Consider the following 26,910-nt stretch of genomic DNA (forward strand, 5'->3'; position numbering starts at 1 on the left):
CTTGACAGTGTTTGGAAGTGTCCCAACACCACCATGGGAATGAGCCATCAAAGACAGGGATGGGAGGATCACCTCATACGCCGGAGCGACGGCCAATCAGAGCGCAAAGATGCAGCAACGTGAAGGACAAAAGACCTCATTACAGCTGGAGCGGGAGCGGAGAGTCTCACATTAGGGATGGGAATGCTCGGGACATCACTGGTCTTTCTTCTTCTACAGCTGGCTCTTTCTCTGGTGGTAAGACAGAATAAAAACCAGTCCCACTGTAATTGGGCAGGATGCTGGATTAGCTTAAACTCAGCTGTAAACATCCTTAAAGGTTGTTTTAAAGAGAGTGTGAGTAGTAGTAAAAAGGTTTATAGAGTGTTTGACTCTGAATTGTTGTAGGGGGCTCTAATAATGTAGTAATGTAGCTGACATGTCCTTTATTCAGATATGAATAAAGTTGTTTCTTTTGTTGCGGAAAAAGCAAAAATCTCCTTTAATCTCTGCTGCAGATGATGGAATCTGACCTCTCATACCATTCCCTCAGGTTCCACCGTCATGTGAGCGGCAGGTGGCGCCTCTGAGAGCAGAAATCCAGGCCTTGAATGAAGTGATTGATGACCAGCAACGCTACATCCAGGAGCTCCACAAGAACCATGGCCGCCAACTGCAACAGATCCCCAGCAGTCACCTGGGCGCAGGGAACCTTCACCGAGGTGGGCGTCAGACGGCAGCACCCTGTGACACCCGTGTAACTCTCACTGAAAGAATCCTCAAAGCTGATGAGTTTCTTCTGTCCTGACTCCATGTGGTTACTCGTGGCCAATGTCCAGACTGCTCTGATGTGTTTGCTGATGGCAACGTGGCCAGCGGGGTGTACGTGATCCGCCCAGATGGGTCTCCCACTGCCCTGAAGGTCTTCTGTGATATGAACAACGGAGGAGGATGGACGGTATTCCAGAGGAGGAGAGATGGCACGGAAAACTTTGACAGGTGTGTTTGCTGTTGTGCGGAATATCGGCGAATGTTATCAACGCCTGTGTTTGGCGAACGGCTGTGATCACTCTGTGTGTGCAGAGCCTGGGTGGAGTACAAGCACGGATTTGGAGACATGTTTTCACCTGAGGGGGAATTCTGGCTGGGCAATGAACCGCTCCATTATCTGACCTCGCAAGGTGTGTTCTTCCACTTGCTACATATTTTGTACCAAAAATCTGCATTTTACTCGCAAAGTGGGGATCTTTTTGGAAACATTTTGGCAGTCCACACAACTTTGATGGACTGTTTGAAGGTTAACATCTGGTTTTATGGTTGAGGTCAGTCATGAGTTTAGGCTCGTGTTGGGGTCAGGGGGTTTGTTGGGATGAGTAGGGTCAGGGTAATGTATTATGTCTATGATAGTCCTCACAGAAGTACAAGGACGTGTGTGTGTGTGTGTGATTTCGTTCACCAGCCTTCTTACATTTATTTCCTAGGAAACTACGAGCTTCGGATAGACATGGAGGACTTTGATGGGAACCAGCGTTTTGCAAAATATAAAAGATTCAGAGTGGATGATGAAAAGGTAAAATTGCAGCACTTTGGTGATCGTGTTGGCACATTGACGTTGTGGAAAAGGTCCATCAGGAACTGCAGGGGTTGAGGATGACACCAGCAGGCACTCTGCTCACCGTGGTCCTCCACTCTAACAACCATCCCTGGTTGTTCTGTAGACATTAGACATGAATGTGTAGCCACAGTCCCGATGTGCCCTTGACTGACTGCACCTGGGATTTTCGGAGCCTTGCGTTTTCCTGTGGATTCGGCTGATGTAACCGTCTGTGCGCTCCTCTAATTGAAGCTTTTTCACTTCTCATAACACACCAGTTGTGTTTAGACTGAGTTTTCTGCTCCTCGATTGTGGAAGCAGCAAGGACGTCTGGCCGCAATCCTGCCAACGGGCCGGGTCAACAACCGGAAATGGTGACACTTCAGCTGGTTTCCCAGTGGCCGTGACTGATCACACACGCTGAAACAATGAGTTTTAAGAGTTTTAAGTTAGATGTTAGAGGAAAAAAGAAAATCCTGTTTGGAGGGTCAAGCACTGACTCGTAATGAGACAATTGAGAGGCCAGAGTAGAACAACGTGTCCACATTCAACTGTACAGCTTTTTCAGAGCAACTCCCTTTTGCTCCGCACAGGATGAGTATCAGTTGCATCTGGGAGAGTACTCTGGGAATGCTGGGAATGCCCTGGTCAAGAAACGCATGACCCCGCCTGCAGAAGAAAACCGGATCTTCCCGGGCATCAAGTTCAGCACATTTGACCACCTGAATGACACTGAGAGCAGGTGCATCAGACACAGCAAGTCAGGCTGGTGGTTCAGCAGGTAACAGACGCATTCACAGACACGACAGACATTTCCCGACACATTCACCATCCATCTCCAGCCTGGAGACCAGGGCAGCTGTTCTGGAACATCTGTAAAGCTGCAGCATGATAGTTCTGCTCTCTCACAGGTGTGATTCTGGCAATCTGAATGGGCATTACTATAATGGACCATACCAAGCCATGATGGATGACGGCGTGGTGTGGCACACCTGGCACGGCTGGTGGTACTCCATTAAATCGGTAGTCATGATGGTGCACGCTGCTGACCACCAGCGTCCAATGGAAACCTTCCCAGATGAATCAGGAGTTGACGTGCAAGGGCCGTTTCCCTGATGATGCCCAAAGAACTTCATATTACACATTTAGCCATTTATCGTCATTCAGTCTTCAATATCTGTGACGGCTCTAAATAAAAAAACTCAAAGGTTGTCATATTACATTTATTCAGTGTCGAAAAATAAATCACAACTATCGTAGACAATTTGGGTCGAGGTTTTCAGGACGACAACTCACTGCGTGATACAAAGATGCAAAACCTGGATCGGCTGTAAGGATGTAGAGAAACACAACCTATGTTGAATATACTGCATATGGCTTCTGGAATTCTGCGTATTTGAAGAGGAATACATTCCATATCGGTAAAGTTTGACTTGGTTTGACCACTGAAACTGCTTCTTCGGGGGTCCGGAACAAAGCCGGGATTGACAACGCAAGGACAAACAAATATTAACGTTCAAGAAAAAGAGTAAAACGATCCACCCTGAATCTTCCAACAAGCTGTTTTTTTTAATTTTCCGAGCTTTAACGCGGGTTGTCACACTTCTTAACACTGGCCACCCATTTGTGAGGGGAAAGAAGGGGTTAAGGGTTAGATTAAAAAATACTGGAGAGTCGGAATAAAACAATACTCTATGTACAAGTCCTGAGGTGTGCTTGTTGCTTTAGTTCGCTTCAAATGAGGAGACACGAGGGAGAGCCTGATAGCTCAAGTGCATCCACGCCAAAGCTCGAGCAATGAGCGAAATCCAACAAAGTCAAGTCTTTGGAACAGCTCCGGTCTTTGTCGGGCCTCGGTCAGAAGGTAGAGGATGCCAGGTAAAGGTTATCTGGGTGACAGCGGGGCGGCGGTCGGGAAGGCGGCCGAGTTCCGAGGCGAGTTGAAGGGGGAGGTGGGGGAGAGGCGACAGGGACTCGGGAGCAAGTCGCAGTTTTGCAGCTTCCACAGCAGCTCTTCGTTCTCCATGGACAGACGTTTATTGACCTTGGACTCCTTCTGTAGCGACTGCTGCAGCACGACCTGCTCACTGGACAGCTGCCTGCAGGGGGCGACAGACAGCTACAGTAGGCTGCACTTAGGGAAAAAACAAAGCGATACTTGACACACATACTTGGAGAGGGCTGCATATTTATCCATCCTGGCTTGGTAGTCCTCGTTCTCCTGTTGAACCTTCTTTAGACACTCTTCCAGCTTAATATTAGCCTCCATCTACAGCCAGAGCACATCAGTGGATTACTAGTGCGCCGAGTTCAGCTAATGATTGTCGCCTTGGTTATCATTCAGGTCAGGGCAGTGATAGAGTGGTGCTCACCAGCTTGTCCATCTCCATGAGCTTCTTCTCTTTTTGGTGCAGCTGGTTGTTCCTGATCTCCAGCACTGCTTTCAGGCTCTCCAGCTCTTGCTCCAGATATAAAACGTGGGAGTCCTACGGGAGCAAAACAGACACAGAAGTATTCCATCGGAGTTAGATTAAGAACATTCTTTTACCATCTTTATCAGTGTTAAAAATGTCTGCAAAGCTGCGCGTGAAAGTGAAACGCTTCCAACCAAATATTTCTCAGCGGGTGTGTGCTTCCCGTCCTCCTCCTCTTCCTTCAGCTTCTTGTACAAAGCTTCCTTCTCTGTCGACAGTGGAAGTATTTTGTCCTGTGAGAGGGAGATTAAATTTTATTCTCTATCGCACGGTTTGGATCATATTACACCACATCAGAGGCAGCAGTTCTTACAGAGAGTGACGTCTCTGTCCGCTTCAGGGATTTCTCCAGGTTTTCCATGTCTTTCTCATGAGTCCTCTTTAGCTCTGGTACGTACAAACACAAGCTTATCAAACATCTGAGCTCTGTCTCCTGTCATTGATAGTTTACGATGCCGACTTCCTATGCATTCATCTCCATATTCAGGTTATGCAAAATAAACAAGAGAAAGTCAAATAATGAATCGTTTAATTATTTCTAAATCCTCTAAAAACAACAACAGCACCTCAAGGAATAGGAAGGTATCCCTGTTTTAGCAGCCAGTAACTTGGCCCAGTCAGCATGTGTGAAAGGGACCGTTATCATCTTACTGATACGGGTGCTTTCTCCTCACCTTGTATGCACGACTCGTAGTGTAATTTGAGAGAATCCATCCTTTGGGTCTGGATCACTTCCTGGTTTTCTCTCTCTGCCTGCTGCTGCTTCCTCAGCCGCTCCACCTGAGAGACGTCGAGGGGGTCAGTAAAAACGGGTATTGAGCTAAAGCCTCGCGCTAGCCTGGGAGTAGTGGATTATCCTAATACACTGTTTCTATATTCAAAATTAAGGGAACAATCCTGACACACACAGCCCGTTACATTTTTATATACTGAATATGGCTCAGCGCATTTATATGTTATATCATATGTTCTGACCTGCTCCTCCATCAACATGCAGCATTTGTCCGCCTCCTCCTGGTATATCTGGTGGACTTTGTCCCACTCTCTTTGGTAGAAACTCTTCAGTCTGACACACAAAACAGGTGCCATTGGAACCTGGGACAATGCGCCATGGTGACGAGCTTCGAGATCTGAGGATGGTACCTGTTCTCCAGCTGCACCAGCTCCTCCTGATGCTGCCCCTCTAGGGTCTTCATGGCTTCCTCGAAACTGGAGCGCATCTCCTCCTTCTCCTTCTGCAGCCGTTTACAACACTGTGTTGACAAGACTGAAGGGAGGAGACGGGGAATTATCAGGTGTGATACTACGACAGACGGTCGATTAGAAGTATTGATCTATTGGACCCAATAACCTACAACCAGGCAGCAGCACTCAAATCTATATTTACTAGTGGTATTATTGTATGTATAGAGTGTGTATGTGGGGCAGTCCTGATTGGATTCTGACAAATCTAAATTGGAGCTGAATCGGACTGTTCACGGTCGGCATCATGTTTGAAGGTTTCGACAAATCCTGACTAAACCGTAGAGAATGTGCGTGAGCCGGAATGCCTCCTGGCGCTGTTCTCGTAACTCTGGAAAACTATAAACTAACAGTCAGATTCACTTCTGGCACACAAACATGTCCTCCCTGGGCCAAACTGAAAATATGGCTTAACAGCTGCAGTGTGTGTGTGTGTGTGTGTGTGTGTGTGTGTGTGTGTGTGGGTTTTGACGGTGGTCTATACATTGGTGACATTCCTCAGTACTGTGTGGAAAGAGATAGGTCAAAGGTCAAACACACAGTAAAAGTAAAAGCTATAATCAAAGCTGCTGTTCCTGTTGAGGGAGGAAAAGAGGAAGCATGAGTGAAAGACGTGTGTGTCCTTTGGTGTGTGTCAACATGTTCCTATAAAGATGTGTGTGTGTGTGTGGGCGCACACGTGTGTGTTGTTCTGAGTGTTCTATAATAATCCTGCTGTATCAGCTGAAATGGAGAAACTGCCACTGACACGATACGTTCGTTGACATCCCGAGACGATCTGAGTTTATAAGAAAATCAAAAGCTCACACTAACATCAAACCCTTTGTGTGGTTTAACTGGTCTCTTACCCAGTTCATCTCGGAGATTCGCCAGCTCCGACGCGATCTCCCCCTTCTGCTTCACAGCTTCCTCTCGCTGCCCAACAGAGAGACAAAATTGTAACAAAATCAGACAAAATTGTGTGCGATTTGCATAAACCGTGTGCTTTTGTAGTGCGTGCACACGCAAACACACACTATTACAACACGAGCTGGGGAATTTACAGTCGTAGCACCTGTGATCTGGCTTCCTTTGACACTCACAGGGTTATAAAGTCCACCTGCTGTCTCTAAAGCGAGCGAACAAACAGACCAGAGCGGACTGTCGCTTACCACAACAGAGGCAACAAAGTTGTCATGAGATGTCATTAAAATGGGAATATTCACAATTCCCCACAATCTGTTGGGAAAGGCAACAGATGTTGTGACCAGGGCGACGCATGCGGCAAGATTCCTGCATGGTAAGCATTCTTTTACAGCCACTCATGCTCAAACTCTCTCTTTTTCACACACACACACACACACACAATCGCGTACACACACACACACCTTCTTGTGCCTCTTCTTGTAGCGATGATGGGTGGTCTTGCTATGCTTCCCGTGGGCTTTGCTGGCTGCGGAGCCCATGTTGCTGAGCAAAGATAGAAACTCTCCTCTCTTGTTTCTCCGGTGCTAATTCATTCCCTCAATCACAAAAAGACGAGGGCAGACAGACGCGACTCTCTCTTTCCACTTGCGTGACCACACCTCCCACTCTTTACCTGTTCTCCCCCTCCCTCCTTCCCTCGTAAAAACCGCTTGAGGAGGAGTTTCCTGTATCTTTAGCCTGACCGTCTCCCTCTCTTATCAGCTGTCTACACACAAAGCTGATGCATATGCATTGAACTCATGATGGACACGCCTACGTTCTGCTCTCCTTTACAGGCTCCTGTCACCTTCGATGCGATGGCACATGTGGCACGAATCAATAAAAACACATTTTACTGCAGGAGCATGCAGAAATGTGTCCATTACAGACTTAAAATGTTAAAACTCAAGCTGGTGATTAAAACAATGACTACATGTGAAGCTATAAATCGTCTGGTAATTAACGTTGCCACTGTTAACTGTACAAGTTACAGTAAGATGCCCCTTTTTTTCTGAGGCAAACAGTCCCACCTCAGCCCACAGCCAACCCTCAGGGGAATATGTGCTCTTTAAACTAGCCAGTCACCTCCCAGGCAGATTAGATAGAACTGGAATTCCAAACTTCAGATAAAAAAAACACACCTTATCTCTGATAAACTAATCAGGGTGTCTGAGAGGACCCCCAGTCCGCCGCTCTCCCAGAACATTCGTACTTGTTTTGGGAATCAAGCCCTCAGCTTAAATAACTGAAAGTGACAATTACATAACAGTGACATGCGTGTGTTCACGTGCTCAATATCATTCGATTCTGCGCACAAGTTCTATGCACAAGATTAGATATCTAGGCCGGGTCTGAGCGCTGGGATCTTTACGACACGCTTGCTACAACAAAGGCTTAAAACAAGTGTAAATGCTTGATCAGAAAGCAAATATTTACTCAACAGCTGGTCTGAGTTCCGGCTATTTATGACTAACATCATCCAGCAGTTTTTGGACTGGAATTACACCCAAATTGAGAAGAAACTAACATGGTCTGAATTAAGCAGCTTCTGTATGGAGCCAATTGTGCTGCACCGCTTCTATGACAGCTGCAAAGTTAGAGAGGACTTAAATTTCTTTATTACTCTCTTGCTGTAACACACACTCATCCTTGTGCTTCTATCTTTGTGAGGTTCCTCATCAGCATAATCCATTGCCCAGCTTCTTAGCCCAAACGGCCCCAACTAGGAACCCAAAGTTTTCTGGTGAAGTCAGTAAAATTATTTCACCCTTTGGGTCTCAGTTTACGCAGAAACGGTGTTTTCACTCCCTGGAAAGGCATTTTTGAAAAAGCTTTCAAGGGTAGACTCTTTTTCGAAAGGCCTCCAGCCTCCGTTTCAGTGAAAATGGGAAAAAACTAAGAAGCAAAAATAGATGCTTGCACATGTCTTTTAAGCACACACCACCAAGTGGTCTAACGTGGGAACTACAACACGTAAACGGTGCTCATTTAGAAGAGGTTTTTGCTTTGAAAACAAGAAAGGAGGAAAAAATGGAATGTCCTCGTGTAAACAGGGTGAAAATAAAGGCAGGCAAGCTCCCCTGGACAGGTAAAATTGCTGCTGAATAGGAACAGCTTCTCTACATTTACAATGTAAAGCCACACTCAAGGATTACAGACACCACACCCGCCTTTCACATGCAGTGGTGCCGAAGAAGCCATGTGAATTATTTAACATTGATTATTTACTCAGCTTATCCTGTTTCATTTCTCAGTTTGTGTCCAGACTTGAATCCTACTCACGAACGTAGACATTTCACTTGTGAAATCCTTTAACGTCAATTTGGTTTTGTCTGAATTTTGCTTTAAATGAACATGGGACACAACCCCTGATGCTAAGGTTGTACAAATGTGCAGACAGCGATATCTGTCCACTTGATTGAGCCAAAGTACCTCAGAAAAGATGTGTTGGATGACCGTAGCCAGAGCCTCCACTCTCTTATTGCCTTGAATGAGCATCCTCCTCAGCTGAGTGACGGCCTGTTTCTTCTTCTCTGCGTGCTCTTTGCTCTGGTTGTGTTTTGCCGTGACCGTTCCGTCTGCAGCGGAGGCCTTCGACGCGTTCTGCGGGCGGGACGTTGTTTTGAGGACGGAACGGGACCCTGTCCTTCCATCGGCGGCGCTTGAGATAGCATTGTTGTTTTTAAAGTCTGCCACCGGTGAGTTACCATTCACCACACCTGCCGTCTAAAAGCAATTTTAAAAACAAGCATTTTTCTTCATTCGTTCTTCATATTTCATGTGATTGTTTTGTTGCATCTTCAGACTAAGCTAAAATACTAATTGCTAATGAGTTTAAAAAAGGAAAAGATGAATTCTTACCAGGTCAGAGGAGATCTGCTGGTGTTTCTGCTTCTGGCCATCACACTGGGAAACGCCATTGCAGTGTGTCTGCCTTGATGCCTCCCGCTGCTTGTTTTTGTCCACTACAAGAAAATGCAGAGCACAGAGTCACACTCAGGTATGTTGAATAGAATAAGCCCCAACCACTGTACGCTGAGAGAAACCATAGGTCCATAGGTCCCCCCTATGACTCCCACTGGGTCACCAGGCCAGTGGATGCTGGATTTCGCTCCGTTTGCATTGTAGCGCACATAGAAGAGCTTCGGTGAGGACGCCGAATCTCTCATAGTCTTTAAATCTTCAGTCTGAGGCCAATGTCAGCTCCCAGTTTAAACACCAGTGAAGAAGAACATACAAACATGATGCATCAGGCTTTTGGAAAAAGGGAAATGACTGAGTTTGTTCTGAAGGTGTCCCATACATTAGAGACAGATTTAAAGGACAAGTCAGAAATTGGTCTAGTCCACAGTGCAATTAATAATCCAGGGCTTGTCTGACTGTGCAGTTTTTGCAAGGTGGCACGTTTGGTTAAAAATTGAAGAGATAAACTTCTTAATTTTACTCAATGCTTGTTGAGAGAAAAAAAAAAATCAACCCAGAACTGAGGTGCATTAAACAAGCATGAACAAACAAGAAAATATTTTTGAGTGTATGAGCACACAAAGTACACTGACATACTTAACCCCCCCCCCTTAATTTAAACAGTAGAATAAGGACAGTGTATGCTGCCTCAAATTGAAGAATTCTCGATACAAATTATTAATCTGGCAGCGGTGTGCATGGGTGTCGACGCGCCACTACAAATTCAAATCCTGCACTAATTAAACAGGACGGTAAATGGGTCAGTGTGCCAAAGAGGCGCCGTGGTAACGAAGACCGACGATCCAAAGATACAACTCTCGGATATCCATTTACTTCCAGCGCGTTCAATGTTTTCTTCACACTGTTTAACAGCAGGAATTCAAGTCCCTTGTGTTTTACATGATCATTGCAGGTGTGAAGGATTTGTTTGAAAAGACACAGCTATTGGATTTATCACCTGCACAGGAGAGGCTGCCCTTTCCCAAGTGTTGCCATGGAAACAAGCGTGCAGATCACGGCATCAGGGTACACATCCACTGTGGCCATTTACTTGCAAAACCATTCCAGCCAGTCGCCTAGCAACAATGACGCATTGCACAAGGGTGACTCGCAATATTTTCCGAGGGTTCTCTGTTGGGATTATGTTGCTGTCACTCACCACCAGTGAGTAGCAACTGTACTCTCGCCATAATCACATAAAAATGCCCTCAGTATACTGAATTTGATAGCTGCTGGTCCACCTAAAGCTTTACCTCACGGAGGAGACGGACCACGGCTGTCCATGCATGGACAAAGAGCCACAGAGAGGATAAAAACTCACATTTGCATTTTTTGGTCACACTTCAAATGTGCTCTAACTCAGCTTGACAGCTGCAGAGTTGGTGGCTTTATGAAAAGGTAAACGTCTGCTACCCAAATGGCAGGACATAACTCTCCATTAGCATATAAAAGAAGGAGCCGCACCACAATGGCGAAAGCCAAAGTCCACGTGAAGACGTAAAAGGCCCGTCGCTCATCATGCAGAAGGCTGGTAGATCAGACGCGTGTCCAACAGAGAGCAAATATAGCACAAACATGGAACCCGAATCTGTCCTCATCTGCCACTGAGTCAGGATCGTGCAGGTTACAGCAGCCCCAGGGCACCACTGTGAACGTGACTTCTGAGCACGCACGTTCTGCCTTTAACCTACATTTGAGGCTAAAAAAGGGTCCTGTGGAGCTCAAGCAGGGAAAAATATCACCACCTACATAGAATTAGGTTATCTAGAATAAGGTTATTTATAGGAAGAAGCTGAAAAACACATGAATAACTAAAAGACGTAAAGCCCATTCATGGAGAAAGAACAGCCGGTGAATATGAACAGAGCAGATGCGTCCATGGATATTTCTGGCTTGCATACGTGTATGCGTCGCATGTGCGGTGCCTCTTGAAGCTGCAGCGATTTATCAGGCCAGCGCGTCGCCACTCGTGCATTAAACTCACACACATTGCACACGACACAACTACGGGAGCTGTCTGCGCAACCCAAAATTCCCCTGGAAAGGAAGTGGGATGGAGGTGAATGCGATGAATGCACACACCCAGCGGGAGAGACAGAGGAGATATGTGGGTACAGGTTGGTGTGCCCTGGTGTGACTGAAGGTTAGACAACTGACCATTTAGATTTATGAGTTATCAATCACTATCGTCACCTGGTTCCCAATCTGACTCCCATTAAGCTCTGGATTAACTGACTGTTGTTCACATGATCTCTAAAGATCTCTCAGTTATGGGGACACTTCTTTCCTTTTTAGTGCTGAAGTGATGAATAAATGATGGTTGAATGATGAGAAAAAAGGAGAAAGCAGACCTGTGTGAAATACCATGGTATTCTTCCGGCATCCTGGCAGCAGCTGGAGGTTTCTAAAAAGTCCCTTGGCAGTTAGCTTCACGTGGAAATTGGCCAGCGACAGTCTGGGAGACCATAACATTGTATCTGTTTCTGATGCCGAGGCAGTGTTTTTGGAGAAACGCAATAATCCCGCTGTCTGAAAAAACAAGTGTCCTCTTTCCACCCTAATCCTACGGTTAAAGAGCCATCACTCCATGAGTAATTTTGCTGCTGTAACCTACATTTCCACGGAAACCATTAAATAAAGACAAAAAAATTGACTTTTTTCACAAAAAAGATATCCGTTAACTCAGCTGCCCTTTAGAGAATCACAACATCAGCATTGTAGGAAAGGAAGAAATGCACCAAAGCAGCAGCCAAGAGGAAAAAAAGCACCAAAAATAGCTGCAGCCAACAACAAAGATGGAGGGAAGGAGGAGCGAGGTAGTAGTCAATGCTGGTGATGATCAGGACTCATCTACATGCTGATCTATTCACTGACACACACTGCAGGGGTGTGTCAGAGAATCTCAGCATCATCGCTCTCTCTCTCTCTCTCCCTCACACACACAGGCAGAGGTGCTGCATCGGGGGAGGGATATGGGGCGGGATTAAAATAATCCCTCTCGCACATTACACTGGAAAAATAATTGGCTAATAAATGGTCCTACTTTAGAGAAGCTTTTAATATATCATATATCATATCAACAGAGCCAATCTAGTCGGGGGAGGGGTTGCATGGATGTCCTCAAATCCTCTGACTGCGAGACATCTGACTCCATAAATAACCACAGAAAGAAGTGAAGAGAATAATAATGACAGCTGGAAAAGAAAGAAGCAATAGATGGTTGACGGCTGTTTACACAGACTACCAAAGATCCACACAGGGACAGAGCTCCACTCGGATCTCTGTCAGCAACACCAACCTTGGAAAGTCTAGGCTTGGCCAATAACTGGCAGTAAAAATATATATTTTTAAATTAATATTTCAAAGTTAGAACATGCATTATTTGTTGTTGTTGAGAGTCATTTAGGCTCAATGAACGGCTTCCTCTCTAGTCATTATCAGGACTGCAGAACCTAAATGTCTTGTTGTTAGGTTCAAACTGTTCATATATTATCATATATTATCACTCCTGTGCAGAACCCTGTGACCTGCATTAACTGATGTTCTATCACCTCGGGATAGCAGGGGACAACCTGACCATCCTGTGACACTCCATCCCCCATTTTCTTATATGTTCCTTTTGTATATATTATGCTTTGTTTTATCATGTGATGCTAACGCTTTATCATGTGACGCTTACGCTTATTGTAATCTTACATGTCCGTGTGCTAATATAAAATAAACCTTGTCAAGGCTCACACTTGGTAGCTCACACTGCAGACGTGTGGTTGCCCTTCCGCCTCATTCCTCTGAAGGCAACAGCACGGGGAGAAAACTAATTCTTTTCTCCCCAACACTCGCGTCAGGACACGTGGACGTGCCACCGTGTGCCAGAGCGACAAATGTTAACCATCTAAACACACCTTCACTGATCAGCAAACATCCATCACCTGACGTTTGTCCCCGGCAAAGCCTCACTGAGCTGCAGCTTTGCAGGGAATGCTGGGATTTCGGCCTGGTAGTAGCAGGGGTGTTTTTGGCTGGGGGGTGATGGGGGGTCTTGGCTGTACTGCGTTTGCTGACTGTCGTGGTCTTCAGATCTGCAGAGGCAACATAGAAAAGGTCAGACCTGCAATCTAGCTGCTGCTACTCAACTTTTCAAGTTTGTCCCCACTTGTCACACCCCCAGTTTGCCCAGTCCAGTTTGCTCAGCCACTCTTTTGAACCCGGCCTGATAATAATGTCACATTTTAAAACTATTTTAAATGATTCATATACAAATATTAATTTATTAACCTCATCAGTATTGAGAAGTATATAGGAGTAAGAAGCAGAAGAGATGTCAAAGTAAATTCAGTTCATGAACGACATTAAAGGCTCAAAACAAACCGCCTCACTTGGAGCAGAAGTTCTGGCTTGAAGTGTAGCACGGCCCCTCGTCACATGAAGCTTTGGAACCCCAAAAGAAGCACTGATGGCTGTAACACTGGGAGCACTGGTGCTGGTAGGGGGGACTGGCTTTGCTGAGCTTCTGCTGGGTCGTTCGTTTGGACTGGTCCCTGCGGCTGACGAGGAGGCTGAAGATACAAAGCACAAGATTGCATTTCTTTTAAAATTCTGGTATTAAAAACACAAGTGGATGACTCTTTTCTATCATCAGTGAATGCACCAGACATGCCATAACTGAAAACAATTACAGCAACAACAATGACAAACATGTTACATTGCAGCTACACCACAACGTCTCAGTCAGTAACCAAATTTAATCCTCGAATCAATTTTTTATTTGTGGGAGAAAACAAGAGAAAGTATGTGATGGAGGAAAACTCAATATTCGATATTATCCATTGGGATCCAGGCAGGGACACAGCGACCATTAACTGACCTCTGACCCCACCATTTTACCACACATGCACATACCTGCAGCCATGGTGCCGTTGTTGTCATTGAGAGCTAAGGTTTGAGGGCTAAGGTTTGTCAACCCTTTGACAGGAAGTTTAGATGCAGGTGCAGCGCCGTGTTTTCCGACTGGACCCGGAGGTGGCGGCGGATTCGACGCTCCCTCTGTGGTGGTGTGAGGTTTGGGGTTACCTGGTAAAGGGTGAGAACAGACGAGATTTAGCTGAAGGGTAAAGTCAAGCCTGTTGATATGAAGAAACCACTGAAACAGATGATTTTGTAACGAGCTTTGAGTAAAGGCAAAAAAAAAAAATCATCTCAATCATGGGAACCACGATCATAGGAGTTTGGCTGCGCCCCGTTTTCAAAGGGGACCTTCAAGGACTTTAGAGATAAAGGGAAGATTCGATATAGGCCCGTAGATAGGATGATGTGATGTTCTGTCAGCACTGGTCTGATTACTGCAGCCTTGTACACCAGAGGTACAAAAAATAACCTCGCCTGGAACAAAACTGTTAATTAAAGACAAATTGCCTATAGTACGCATGTGGGGATGGAGTGTAAGAGACATGTGGCAGAGTGAGGTCTGCTAATTAAAGAGAACATCTCAGAAAAGTCTATATGTTCAAACGACTTTGAAGGCTTGTCGGAGCCTTCAGAAGTTTCCAAAATATCTGCAGCCTGATTTGATTTGTTTATCTATAACGGCTATAATTTGATGAGTGAAGAACCTCCTGGGGAAGCTTTCTTGTATGTGGACAACCTGAGCTGAAATTCTCTCTGGATTAAAAGAAAGAGGAACAAATGAAAAGAAGAAAGAGAAGACTTTAAGGAGGACTCGACCCCAAAGTTTCAACACAAGACAACTTTTTTAGGTAAATCTGGAAAGGTTTGCTCTCATGCAAATCTTGGATAAGTGGCATTATCAGCAGCAGCAGCACACATGTTGGTATGCGGAAGGTATTTCAACAACAGTCTCAGACTGTCATTTTCTTTCTGCTGCAGACCTGAAGCCCTCCTCATTGTCCTCCAGTGAAAAATCCTAACACGTAATAGTGTCACCGTGCACACACAGAGGTAACAGCAACATACCCTGGCTGTGAATTTGGCTCTGCCTCGCGCTCATTGGTGATACTCACTCAAGAGCCTGGGGATGCCCAGTCCTGTAAGTCCTGACCTCGAGGACCCCGAGGGCTCCTGCTCTGGTCTGACGCCTCTCTCCTGCTGCCTGATGCTCGGTCCCAGCTTGGAAGACACTTTCTGGAGGAAGAGCTGAAGTTTAGCCGGGCTGCGTCCCGAGACCGTAGCGTTGGCTATTGTAAATAAGAAGTGGAGGAAGAGGGAGAAGTGCAGGAAAAAAGACAGATAGGAGGGGTGAAGAAGGGACAGTCTGAAAGCAGGAAGGAGGAGGAAGGAGTGTGCTGCAGATATGGGTGTGGACTATTGCCTGGAAGCCTGTCTCCAGCTCCTGTGCCTCCCGGGGCAGCAGAACACCATATTTACAAGAGTGACAGTGTGGCACCTGTCTCGGCTTTTCATTGACAAAACTAGTGCCCGTCGTCACACCCCGCAGATTAATATACATTACATTCTGTACGGAGACGAAACATATAGTTGAGTAGTATTATCAACCCTCCATGAACACATGGAATCTTTTTTTTTTTACTGTATCTGAGTTATATATTAAATCCAGAATGGCATAAACAGGAAATACACAATGGAAGTTAACAGTATCAACAAAGCCATAGGTAAATTTTACTCCATCACTGTATTTTGGATTTAAAAAAGCCCCATTATTTTATGCTGGTGTATTTTAAAATCCACTCAGAGTACATGGATTAAACAACAGAAAGGTGACAGTAGTTTAAATCTGTATTTCTGTCAGATGACAATATTCTAAATTTACATGTGAAAACATCCCATGACGTTGATCGGTAGGAAAAAAGAAAAAACAGCAAGCAAGACTAAAAAGAATGTGGAAGTGACCGAAAATGAAAAGGTTAGGAGCCATTCCGGAGTTTGCAGGTTGCTATAGTTACCTAAGATGCACAAGTTGAATGCAGATTCCCAATTTTACGTTTGATTACTTAAGTTTGATATAACTTGTTTTTAGTAGTTTACCATTGTGTAAGACAGGTACTGTCAGTATTTAAAATTAAATAAAGACCAGAATATTTACCCTTTGCTTCTTTTCTGGTGTTAAAGTCTTGCCAGGAGCCCTCCCGGGGCCCTCCGCTGACTCTGGATTTGGTCTTGGATGTAAAGGCTCCACACCCACAGCACTCTCAGGTTCCACAGGACTGTCCTCGTGTAACTCAGATGCAAGAAAACAAACTGCCTGAGTCCTGGAGACATCAACAGCCATCTTCAGGGTTGGCCTGATGTTACAGCTCTTTCCTCTCATGGACAATTTGACGGCGCCTGTCAGCGATTTGACCCTCATCTGTGCATTCTTCTTCTGGAAAGAAGATGAATTTAGACACTCATCATAAAAAGAAATCACACATTTTAAAACAAAGGCAGACTGTACAAAAAATGGATTCAGTAATTTGGGAAACTTGTCCACTTCGGACATGGAAGGTTTATTCTTTTCTGTTCCATGCAGATCAAACATCAATGAGTGAAGCAGCAGTAGTTGAGTTTTTTTTTAATGATTTAACTGACTGATTAGTGGTAGGTTTAGAACATCTGGACATGGCTGTATTTGATAGTTGATAGAAGATGATGTGTATGGTCAAATCAGAGCTCACAGAAAGAAATCTCATCAATGGGAATCTCTGTTGCCTGAGACATTCAAGACACTGCCAGTGCATCCATAAAAACAACAATATTACCTTAATTCAAAAGTCTAGGACACAATTTCATCTGCAAACACCTGAAAAAGAACACAAGCCACGCTGTGAATATTAATACCTGCTAAGACAAATTTTGATTCTTGTCCTCTTTGTTTCTGCCGCACAAGAGAAGAGTGGAGAAATTCTGCCCCCTACAGGCCGTGCTGCGAACTGAGTCACTGAAATGAGAGAGCCCAAAAACGGCCTTTAATGCTGATTCCTTTAATCCTGAGGCAGGTCACACCCTGAACAAGTCCAATTTGTTAATGAAAAGCACTTCTGAAAATAAAAGTCATAAAGTCATGCATTTTTCAAGTGAAAGTTGTCACATTGTGATTTGAGAACATGTCATGTCATCAGACTAACTTAAATCTGCATCTAAATGTTGTGTGTTTTATGTGCATGTAGATCAGAAATGGAGGTGATCAGATCAGGATGCTCCTCCATCTCCAGAACTCATAAGTGAGAGTTCAACGTGACTAGAGGACAGTCGAGATGCAGAATTGTTTAAAAAAAAAAATTCAACCTAGTATTTCTTCCCTGCCAGTTAGGATCAGCCTCCCCGTCGGCCTCCAGGACATCTCTGCAGCCAGCACAAGCGACTAACCCACAAGTTCAATGGCTACTGTTAATTGGTTGGACGTAGCGAGGCAGTTAGACACGCTTGTCAAGCAGGTTAAAACCAGTGTTAGACGCACTGGAAGTAGATGAATGGCAAAGGATAGAGGTGAAATAAACTAAACTGAACATATACAACAAAACAAATCAGCAAATAATTAACAACAAGCAGACCTGAAAGCAGGATGTGTTTTAAATTAGCGTAGATAGAAAGGAGATACACCTTTAAGTGTGATTACAGAGCAAATCTAAACCAAGTTTAACCAAGTCAGACCTATACAGAGACGTGAACAAGCCAAAATGTCATCAAATATAGGGTGCTGCTGTGAGATAAAATGCTGAAGTTTTAGCCGGAAATGGATGTGTAAGCCCACACAAAAGGGCTCGAGAAGAAGAAGGCTGTAATTGTCTCTATTTGAAAGATTTAACCTCATTGTGACACGGTCAAAGGCAGTTCTTGTGTGTATGGGCGCAAGTATTTTTGGGGATTGTGTGCGTAGTTTCAGCATCTTGCTTCATATCCAGAAACTGTCTTCAACCTAAAATAGTGGGAAAAGAGCAACTCTGCCGATGATTTGCCCTTTCGAAGCTTCCCTGTGACCATGTTGCGAAGTTTCGTTACTTTCAGTCAGCATCTGGAATCTATTAACCAGCTGTGCTGCTTCGCAGACTGCAGGGTACCGACCACATGACTGCTTTGTACATATGGAGAGATGTCCCTAGCTCTTAATTATTGCCGTAATTCGACCCTGACATCTTACGTCTGCGGGGACAAATATTGTCCACTCACAATGGACGCATGGAAATACAAACAGCACAGTCTTCAAAAGAGAGGGAACTGCCATAGCTTCCACTAGAGGCTGTGAAGTAGTTGTAGTTTCCTATAACTCACTTGCCAAGACAAGGCTTTGTTAAATGAGCTATAGATTTGGTTCAAGTCCTGCCACAAAGATCACAACAGACAAACTAAAGCAACTGAGAGCCCACATTGGTGCTGGGTGAGTTCACACTCTCACTTACCCTCTCGTCTGCCCAGGCTGTCGCAAAAGCATCCAAAAAATGCCCCCCCCAAACATCAGGATTCACGGGAGCTTCTTCAGCTGGATCCTATGGACAGTCCCTCTCATAGCAGGACGCAGAAGCAGCATAATGCACATTCACGTGTCGGGTCTCATTACATCATTGCTGCATGTAAAAAAGTATGTGCAGACTGTCGAGAGGGAGGAGACGGAGGGAGAAGTGAGGGCAGGAAACACCTTCCCCTTTTTGGTTCTAACACAGAAATGTGCTAGCAACAATACTGTGTGTGTGTGTGTGTGTGTGTGTGTGTGTGTGTGTGTGTGTGTGTGTGTGTGTGTGTGTGTGTCCTCTCTAAAAGGACCTAAAACATTTCTTCACCCATACATCCAGCATTTCTTTCCCTCAAACTCTAAAGGGAAGCTAAAGTAAATGGTTTTGTGTATATGCGTGCGTGCGTGTGTGTGTGTGTGTGTGTGTGGGGAGGAGCGAGCAGTCGTCACTAAGAATGGGTTGGCTGTTAGCTGCACTGGAGACCCTCCCTGTCAGGAGTCTGGAAGGAAGCAGAGGGAGGTTTTTGACCAGAGGAAGGGGCAACAGGAGTAATGGAAACCTACGCCATGTCTGCTGGAGGGGGGTGGAAGGGGGAGACAAGAGAGAGGATACTTGTTAAGGGTAAAACAAAACAACTACTGTAGAGTGGATCACAACAATTGCTTCTATTTTAGGAGAACGCTCAGGATTTCAGGGCTTTTAATAATGTGCTGAATAAATTCCCTCTCAAATGGCATTAACCAGACATTTTGTGCTACGCGTCTGGTGCATAGGCACTTTTCAAGCCGAGAAACTTGGTTACCATCCAAACGAAAGCAACTTTTCTACATTTTTGAGGTCAAGTGCTGCAAATAACCCAAGAAAATCCAAATGGACCAACACTGACTGAGTAATTCTTTATAAATTGGCAGCAGTCAAACGTCAGTTGACTGAGGATAGACCCAAACACACAAGCATCTGTTTTTCAAAGCTTACTTTGGTGGGATGGAGGCCACAGCTCTTCCTCAGGCTGTTTCTGGTGGACCTTATGGTTCTGAATGGCTTTCCAGACGGTACCGGTGGAGTGGCCAGGGTGTGTAGTGTTTGAGGAAATGACCCTGGACTTTCTCCTCAGGCTGTTGCCAGAGAGTGGGTCCAGGTGAGGGAGCTGGACACTTCTCCAGATTCCTGTTGTGTTTTGCTGAGCAGATTTGAGGTGTTGGGGGTGCATGACATCTTTCCACAGCCTCTCCATGGACATGGAGGAGCAGGTGCTGCCTTCTCTTTCGGTCTCCTGAAGTCAGTGATTATCTACTTGTTTGGTCTTGGATGTGTTGAGGACCCGGTTGGTTTTCTCCCACCATGCAGCCAGATGTTCTACCTTGTGTCTTTGATGGAACCACATTGTGATACCGTCGATGTAGATCCTGGTGGTGTAGATGACTGCATCAATGTCAAGCTCACTCTTCACAATCATTTCGGTGTTGTCAACATAGAGGAGACTGCCCAGTTCCACAGTCCCTAAACCCTCTCATCCTCTCAGCCAGTCTTTGTAATGGTCGGTTTGGATAAAGAAGCCAGTAGTTGTGGATCTATTGGAGGTGGAGCCATCCTATTGTGGGGTTGTGATGCAGCCAGCGGAACTGGGAACAGGAGGTAAACATTAGACCATCTGACAGTTGGAACAAGATGGATTCTACGTATGGATAACGACCCTCAACACGCCTCAAAATCCACGATGGACTCCCTCATTAAAACAGATCCGTGGCTATCAAAATAGCAGCAAAGCCTAGACAGAACAGAATATGACAGAACAGGAAGACTTCTGTAAGAAAGGAATGAGCAAAACCCCTCAAACAAGACCCCAAATAATCTTTTGTTCAGTCCAAAAACACAGAGACTTACCGTCATTCCAATTAAGACTTTCCAACTCCGAGCTAAATAAACTTGAATGATACAGAAGTTAGGCATTGACAGGTAGTAAAACCTGTAAAACTAAAAAACAGACAGGCATTCGTAGAGCTACAGTATAGGAGCTTTTTCAACAAAAAGATTGTAGGAGGAAATAGTCGTACATTAAGTGCAAAACACTTGAGAAGAATTAGATACGGACAAGGAACCCGTCTCACCTTGAAGTTGTCGACCTGGTAGGACAGAAAACCTGGATCCCTCGGACGACTGGATGGAGGAACCCTGCATTGTGAGATACTTTGAGCGCAATAAACAGTTTTAATCGATCCTCGCAACAATTGGCGTCCACCCTAGTTTGTGCACTGTGAGGAATAGGAAGTGAATTTCCGACTACATTATTTTGAAAGGCCTGACCGGAAGTTGTGCCGTGCGCAGTGACGCAGAGGTGCGTCTCTCGGTACTCGTCCCGTTATCCGTGATACACTGGAGCTCTCATTCGTTTTTCTTTAAAGCAACAAATGGGTTAGAGGTGCCGAAAGAATGGGACGCGCTCCATTGAATATGCGAAACATCAGTCACGGAAATAAACTCTTATTTACCGATCTGAGACAGCGAATATAACCGCTCTCTCGGAGCATCAAGGCGAAATCCTCCGTCTCTCATCCACCATTTTGGATGTCGGTGATGGAGCACATCAGGACACCAAAGGTAACAATACTCGGATTTTCAGACATCGGCATTGCTTCTTTGCTTCTATATAACTCTTCTTCATTAATACGTGTCTTTAACAATATGCCACTGGTTTTACGCGGTTTCCCACAAAGGTCATAGGTTTAAGAGCGACATCCAGACGTCGTCTTAACAGATGTGTGCTTATGTTTACCCACTGTCATAAGGGAGGTTTGACTCTAAAGGTTGGTGAACCTGAATGTTAAAATGTGTGTCTCACTCAGGTGGACAATGTGCGTCTTTTGGTCTGGTCATCAGGCAAGAGAAAGGCCAGCAAGTGTACTCTCTACATTTCTGCCACGCACACAATCTTTGTGGAAAACCACCCAGAGGCGCGCCAGGAGACATGGGTAAGCTGCTTCTACGTCTCCAAACACTGTCAAAATGTTGCTTCTGTCCTCTCCAGCAGAGAAACCCGACTTTGGTCCTCCATTTATCGACGATACACCATCTTCTGGTTCCAGAAAGGAATTTTTTCTAGATACAAGCCTTAACCTTGTGTCACCCGACACTCAAGTGTGGTGTCCACTGGACCGTTGAGGGTTCTGACAGCACGAGTCAAGATTTGGACATTCAAGCTTTAACCTGTCTTCACTGATGTGTACTGGACAGTCCAATAAGGCCAGGCCACTGTCCTCCACATCCCCAAGTGTGACCCAGGCACCGTGCTCCATTGTGCTGATGCGGGCTGTGGTTGGATGTGGTTACAGTTGTTCACGTGACGTGTCAGGTTACACAGTCACGCGCTGCTGTAGCTGGGTTGGAATGAGCTGACCTCTTCTCTAAAAAACCCTGCCCACCTCTGAGTATCAAAGTGATGCCTCTGAATGTGCGCTTCAATGTGTGTTTCAGGTGCTTCACAGCATGGTGAGCAGCGTGGAGAGGCCGCCTGCCATCTCAGCAGGATGCCAACTGATCCTGCGCTGCAAAGACTTCCGAATCTTCCAGATTCTTATCCCACAGGAGAGGGACTGTGCTGATATCCACGCATCTTTGGTCAGGCTGTCACGACCGGGTATGCTAGAAAAATAACAACAAATTTTCAATGTGCTGATACCCAATGATTTGTTTTCAATTCTTTCTCCCTGTCATAGAGAAGTACAGTGAGCTGTACTGCCTTTCCTTTAATCCCAATGTCAACAAAGAGAAGAGGGAGGAATCGTGGAACTTTATCGACCTCCAGGCTGATTACAAGAGGATGGGTGTTCCTAACAACCTTTGGGTCGCCACAGCTGTCAACGGCGAATACAGGGTCAGTCTCCACCCCAACTAATCGTCAGCATCTGTCACAAACCCAAAGGTTTAAACAGTTGAAATATCAAAATGTCAGTTATGGTGATACCACCTGTTGATTTTAGACCTAATCTACGCTCCTAAAATTATATACTCGCATAAAAGTGCTGTTTGATTTAGACATAGATAGATCAATACTAATTGCATCATCAGTAGCTACTGATATTAATGGTGAGTCGGCTCTTAACATATAAATACATGTGACATAGCATTAATGTCATTGGCCAGGTGTGTGACACATATCCATCAGAGCTGTTTGTGCCAAAGTCAGCAACAGCTGACATCATCGTGGGCAGCGCCAGGTTCAGGAGCCGAGGACGCTTTCCTGCTTTGTCTTACTTTCACCGGGACACTTTGGTCAGTACCTTATGCATTCAAAAAAAGAGCCTGGATGCTGCTCACTGTGACGCTGATGCTGATGGTAATGATGGCGACCCACGCAGGCCGCGGTGTGCCGCTGCAGTCAGCCTCTGTCCGGTTTCAGCGGACGATGTCAAGAGGACGAGCTGATGCTGCAGGCGTTGATGAAGTCAAACCCCGGCAGTGACTACATCTACGTGGTGGACACTCGACCCAAGGTAACGCTCTCCACCCTTGTTTGGACAGTAAACGGGGCAGTCATGCGCACTCACTGCGTTCTTGTCGATAGCTGAATGCCATGGCAAATCGAGCAGCGGGTAAAGGCTACGAGAACGAGGATTATTACACCAACATCAAGCTGCAGTTCATCGGCATTGAGAACATTCATGTGATGAGGAACAGCCAGCAGAAAATCATCGATGGTAAGTCGTGGAGTGTGTGTGAGTGTGTCTGTGTGAGTGGTTCCGGACTCAGACGTCAAATTATAGATTTCTATAGTTATAGTTTATTGGAATTTAAAAAGCCTTCAGGCTCCGCCCTTTGTCGCATTGTGATTACCAGGTGACTGCTCGTAGCCCTAGTTTGAGGTGAATTCTGTGTAATATAATTGGTATTTTCATTGTAAAAGCTACATTTTTATTGGCATAGACACATTTTATGACAGAGATCCTCTCTTTTTGCTTCTACCTCTTCCTATGCAGTCGGGGAGATGAGGTCTCCATCCATGAGCGACTTCCTGTGGGGTCTGGAAAACTCTGGCTGGCTCAAGCACATTAAAGCCATATTAGATGCCGGGGTCTTTATATTGAGGGTACGTTCACACTGTTTTAGGACCAAATACGAATCCCTTTACATTCCTCCGTTAAGGTTTGCTACACATTAAATCCTTTGGCTGCATTATATGCACCTTTATTTGTTTTCTTTGTAAGGACACAATGCTCAGCCTTTTGCCTGAGAAAACGTTCCATCTTAGGGAATAACACTATTTTAATGGCTGTTTCCAACTAGGTAGGTGAGAACTAGAGAAGACACATGTAAAGAAACAGACAAAAGCATTTTTACCACAATAAAAATGGGTTTAGTCTCCTCAAATATGTGACTTTGAAGAGAGTTTTTGGAATGCGCCTGTCCTTTCTGTGTCTCAGGCAGTGGCTGATGAAGGCGTCAGTGTGTTGGTGCACTGCTCTGACGGCTGGGACCGGACAGCCCAGGCATGCTCTGTTGCCAGTATCCTGTTGGATCCCTTCTACCGAACCATTAAAGGACTCATGGTAAAAGACCCAAGTGTTGACGGGTTTTCTTCTTGAGAACACCTCAGTGATCGTCGTTGATTTCATTTTTCTTCCAGGTCTTGATAGAGAGAGACTGGGTCAGCTTTGGACACAAGTTCTCCCACAGGTTATTCAACCGTGCTCACGCCTGATTCTTTTTACAGCGCGATCCGGCTACGTGTTAGATATTTTACAGGAATCTGAGTCTGAATTTCCCTGCAGGTATGCTCACCTGGCCGGTGATCCTAAAGAGGAGTCTCCAGTCATAGACCAGTTCCTGGAGTGCGTGTGGCAGCTGTCGGAGCAGTTCCCATGTGCCTTTGAGTTCAACGAGCACTTCCTCATCGCCATCCGCACACACGTTTACTCCTGCCATTTTGGAAACTTTCTCGGGAACTGTCCAAAGGAACGCAGGAACATGAGGTCGGCACTCTGATGAATTCAGATATTAGAGGCTCGTCATTATCCCCAAATAGCTTTAATTTACAATCGGGCTTGACCTTGACAAACCTGGTGTTGCTGTTAAGTATATTAGAATGGGTGATGCTGTTTCAGTTCAGAAAGGATGTGGGGAATTTCCATAGTGATTCAGTTTTAACCAGGTTTGCTGTGTGTCTTCAGGCTTCACGAGCGCAGTCACTCGGTGTGGCCTCAGCTGTGGAAGAACCGAGCTGAATACTCCAACCCTCTGTACAAGGCTGAGCTGAGCCAGACTCAGGGCGTACTGAGACCCAACACCTCCCCCTACTGCTTCAAGTGAGTCACTGCTTCCGTTTGTTGTTGCCAAGATTATGCATTTTCACACACACACACACACCACACATGAACACATACAAGCGAGTAATTTTAGGGACTTGTTATTGAAGTTCTTATTCTCCAACATCAGTTGCAATGTTTATGGGTGGGTTGTCATTGTTCCAACACACATCAGTTCTGTGTCGGCTCTCTGCTCATGTTTTAACTTTACATCCCGTGTTTTGGTAACACAGTGTAATAAGACAACAATCAAAATGTAATGTTAAATTTCTCCCTCTTGCAGAATGTGGAAAGGCCTGTATCACCACATGGAGAAGTCCATGTCTTCGCCGCAGTCCCCTGCGGACTTCCTGTCTGCTGTGAGGGAGAAGTCGCAGCAGTTAGAGGAAGAGATGACCAATCACCGGGAGGTGCCAGCTGGAGGAAGCGCCAAACACCCCCACCAACTGGGCCCCAAACAAGGCATGCATGACACAAAAATACATGACACCAACCCAAATCAGAATCCACCATCTACACGTTCACGCCTGATCTTCCCAACAAAAGAAAAAGCAAGGAAAAGAAAGTAGCAGCTCATTTGGAGCATGAGATCCTTTCCCTTCCTTTTCCCAGTGATACCACAAATGCAACATTGTTTTATTTTGTTGGACTTAGTCCTGATTTCTGTGTTGTTGCTTCCTCCGCAGAGGACGGCAGCCCTGACGGAGAAGCCAATCATCTGGGAGAAAGTGCAGGTTCCCACGGAGACTACTAGGCACTGTGGGCCCGACCCACCCACCGCTCGCAGAGCTCAGCAGACCTGCTCAGGACAGGGTTGCGAACCTGTGACCTGTGCCCTGTAGCAGCCAACGGGAGAGCTCTGTTGAGTCAGGGGCCTGATCACCTCTTCCCACACTGATTCTGGACCCGGATGCAGGCCAGGCTGTTATTCCCAGTCAGGGAATAACAGCCGGAAGGTGAAAGATGCCTGAAATGTTGATTGACGTAAAGGCCCCGTGTGGTTCCTCTGCTCAAGCCACCGGTGCAACACATTCAGTCTTTTCACCCGGTATCTTGATTTAAATGTAAACGTTTTAGCTGCCAGAGTAGAAGCATTTATTTTACTCAGCTTTAGTAAGAACACCTTCAGAACACTTTCCCTGCGTGTCGGAGTTTCATTGTCATCATTGTCATCATTCTCATGACCCTGAGCCCAGAACTGAAGCCAGAACCTTATATTTTGTCATCCTTCCCCATCATGCATGGCCCCCAAGGATCAGCATTTATGTTTGAATAAAAAACAATCCTCATCTACGAAACTGGTCACATGTACAGAGTGAGGTTTGGACCACATTGGTCACCAAGAAAATGTCCATGTTTACAAACAGCAGTATTTTTATTGTCTCATTATTATTATTTATAAGGATTATGAAGTTTATGTGCTGTATGACACTGTCTGAGACCCTGGAGATTTAATCGACCTGAGTCTGATCCTGAATCAGAACGGGCACAGAAAATTAAACAGAAGCAGGCTGAAAACAGATGGACGATGTGGAAACAACTGAATTTAATCTCAACTCAAGCAGGAAGACCACTGATGACATTTGGGTTTTGATCTTTCTGCTAAACACGGGGGAGAATCTGGATGAAGGAAGCGCAACAGTCTGCAGTTGTCTCATTACACCTGTTATGAGTGGCGAATCCCTGACACGTACTTGAATTTGTGTTATTCTGTTATGAATTAAAGTGTACTTTTAGCACTGTTGATCTTGTATAAAAACTTTGAAGGGACAGATTGGAAGGATGATCAAATCTACCGACTCCACTCTGATGTTACATTGATTAACTGTTTGTTGATGTGAATGATCTACTAATAAAGGGAACAAACTGCGTTATACCAACTGAATTATATTGTATTTTTTTAAAATTACAAGATCATTAATCAAAGAAAACAAGTGGAAAAACATGTCATGTTATTAGTCACTTCAGGCAACAGCTACTACAGGATTCTTACAAAAAAAATGATATTTAGA

The 26,910-nt window shown here is 45.2% G+C and overlaps 3 protein-coding genes across 10 annotated transcripts; 2 read left to right on the plus strand and 1 right to left on the minus strand.

Moving 5' to 3' along the window:
• The first annotated feature begins 87 nt into the window (after positions 1 to 87).
• On the plus strand, positions 88 to 2,784 carry fgl1 (fibrinogen-like 1). The gene is made up of 7 exons (XM_057036941.1): positions 88 to 237; positions 533 to 701; positions 819 to 978; positions 1,063 to 1,160; positions 1,461 to 1,549; positions 2,167 to 2,354; positions 2,485 to 2,784. Exons 1-7 carry the CDS (start codon positions 178 to 180, stop codon positions 2,687 to 2,689), a joined length of 969 nt encoding a protein of 322 aa, XP_056892921.1. The 5' UTR covers positions 88 to 177; the 3' UTR covers positions 2,690 to 2,784.
• Positions 2,783 to 20,843, minus strand: LOC130528033 (microtubule-associated tumor suppressor 1 homolog A-like). Of its 8 annotated transcripts, XM_057036931.1 has the most exons (22): positions 20,708 to 20,843; positions 20,484 to 20,573; positions 20,293 to 20,367; positions 19,575 to 20,190; positions 18,549 to 19,172; positions 16,990 to 17,089; positions 16,256 to 16,534; positions 15,216 to 15,336; positions 14,098 to 14,268; positions 13,575 to 13,754; positions 13,101 to 13,277; positions 9,097 to 9,200; positions 8,668 to 8,961; positions 6,138 to 6,204; positions 5,191 to 5,314; positions 5,023 to 5,113; positions 4,722 to 4,827; positions 4,361 to 4,434; positions 4,182 to 4,280; positions 3,946 to 4,059; positions 3,745 to 3,842; positions 2,783 to 3,672 (listed from the first exon to the last, which is right to left on the minus strand). In XM_057036931.1, the coding sequence occupies exons 7-22, from the start codon at positions 16,517 to 16,519 to the stop codon at positions 3,459 to 3,461; spliced, it is 2,298 nt and encodes a 765-aa protein (XP_056892911.1). In that variant the 5' UTR covers positions 16,520 to 16,534; positions 16,990 to 17,089; positions 18,549 to 19,172; positions 19,575 to 20,190; positions 20,293 to 20,367; positions 20,484 to 20,573; positions 20,708 to 20,843; the 3' UTR covers positions 2,783 to 3,458. The 8 variants fall into 8 exon arrangements, with proteins under 8 accessions (XP_056892911.1, XP_056892912.1, XP_056892910.1 ...); XM_057036932.1 differs by lacking the exon at positions 20,484 to 20,573 and having other exon boundaries at positions 20,708 to 20,839; XM_057036930.1 differs by lacking the exons at positions 20,293 to 20,367; positions 20,484 to 20,573 and having other exon boundaries at positions 18,549 to 19,098; positions 20,708 to 20,839.
• A 62-nt stretch (positions 20,844 to 20,905) lies between these two features.
• On the plus strand, positions 20,906 to 26,783 carry LOC130528035 (myotubularin-related protein 7-like). Its single transcript, XM_057036937.1, has 14 exons — positions 20,906 to 21,197; positions 21,443 to 21,568; positions 22,071 to 22,233; positions 22,313 to 22,470; positions 22,740 to 22,868; positions 22,955 to 23,089; positions 23,161 to 23,293; positions 23,573 to 23,682; positions 24,017 to 24,142; positions 24,220 to 24,269; positions 24,365 to 24,565; positions 24,764 to 24,898; positions 25,182 to 25,360; positions 25,585 to 26,783. The coding sequence occupies exons 1-14, from the start codon at positions 21,165 to 21,167 to the stop codon at positions 25,650 to 25,652; spliced, it is 1,746 nt and encodes a 581-aa protein (XP_056892917.1). The 5' UTR covers positions 20,906 to 21,164; the 3' UTR covers positions 25,653 to 26,783.
• Positions 26,784 to 26,910: the final 127 nt, after the last annotated feature.

The sequence above is a fragment of the Takifugu flavidus genome, chromosome 6, assembly GCF_003711565.1.
Source record: "Takifugu flavidus isolate HTHZ2018 chromosome 6, ASM371156v2, whole genome shotgun sequence".
Lineage (NCBI taxonomy): Eukaryota > Metazoa > Chordata > Actinopteri > Tetraodontiformes > Tetraodontidae > Takifugu > Takifugu flavidus.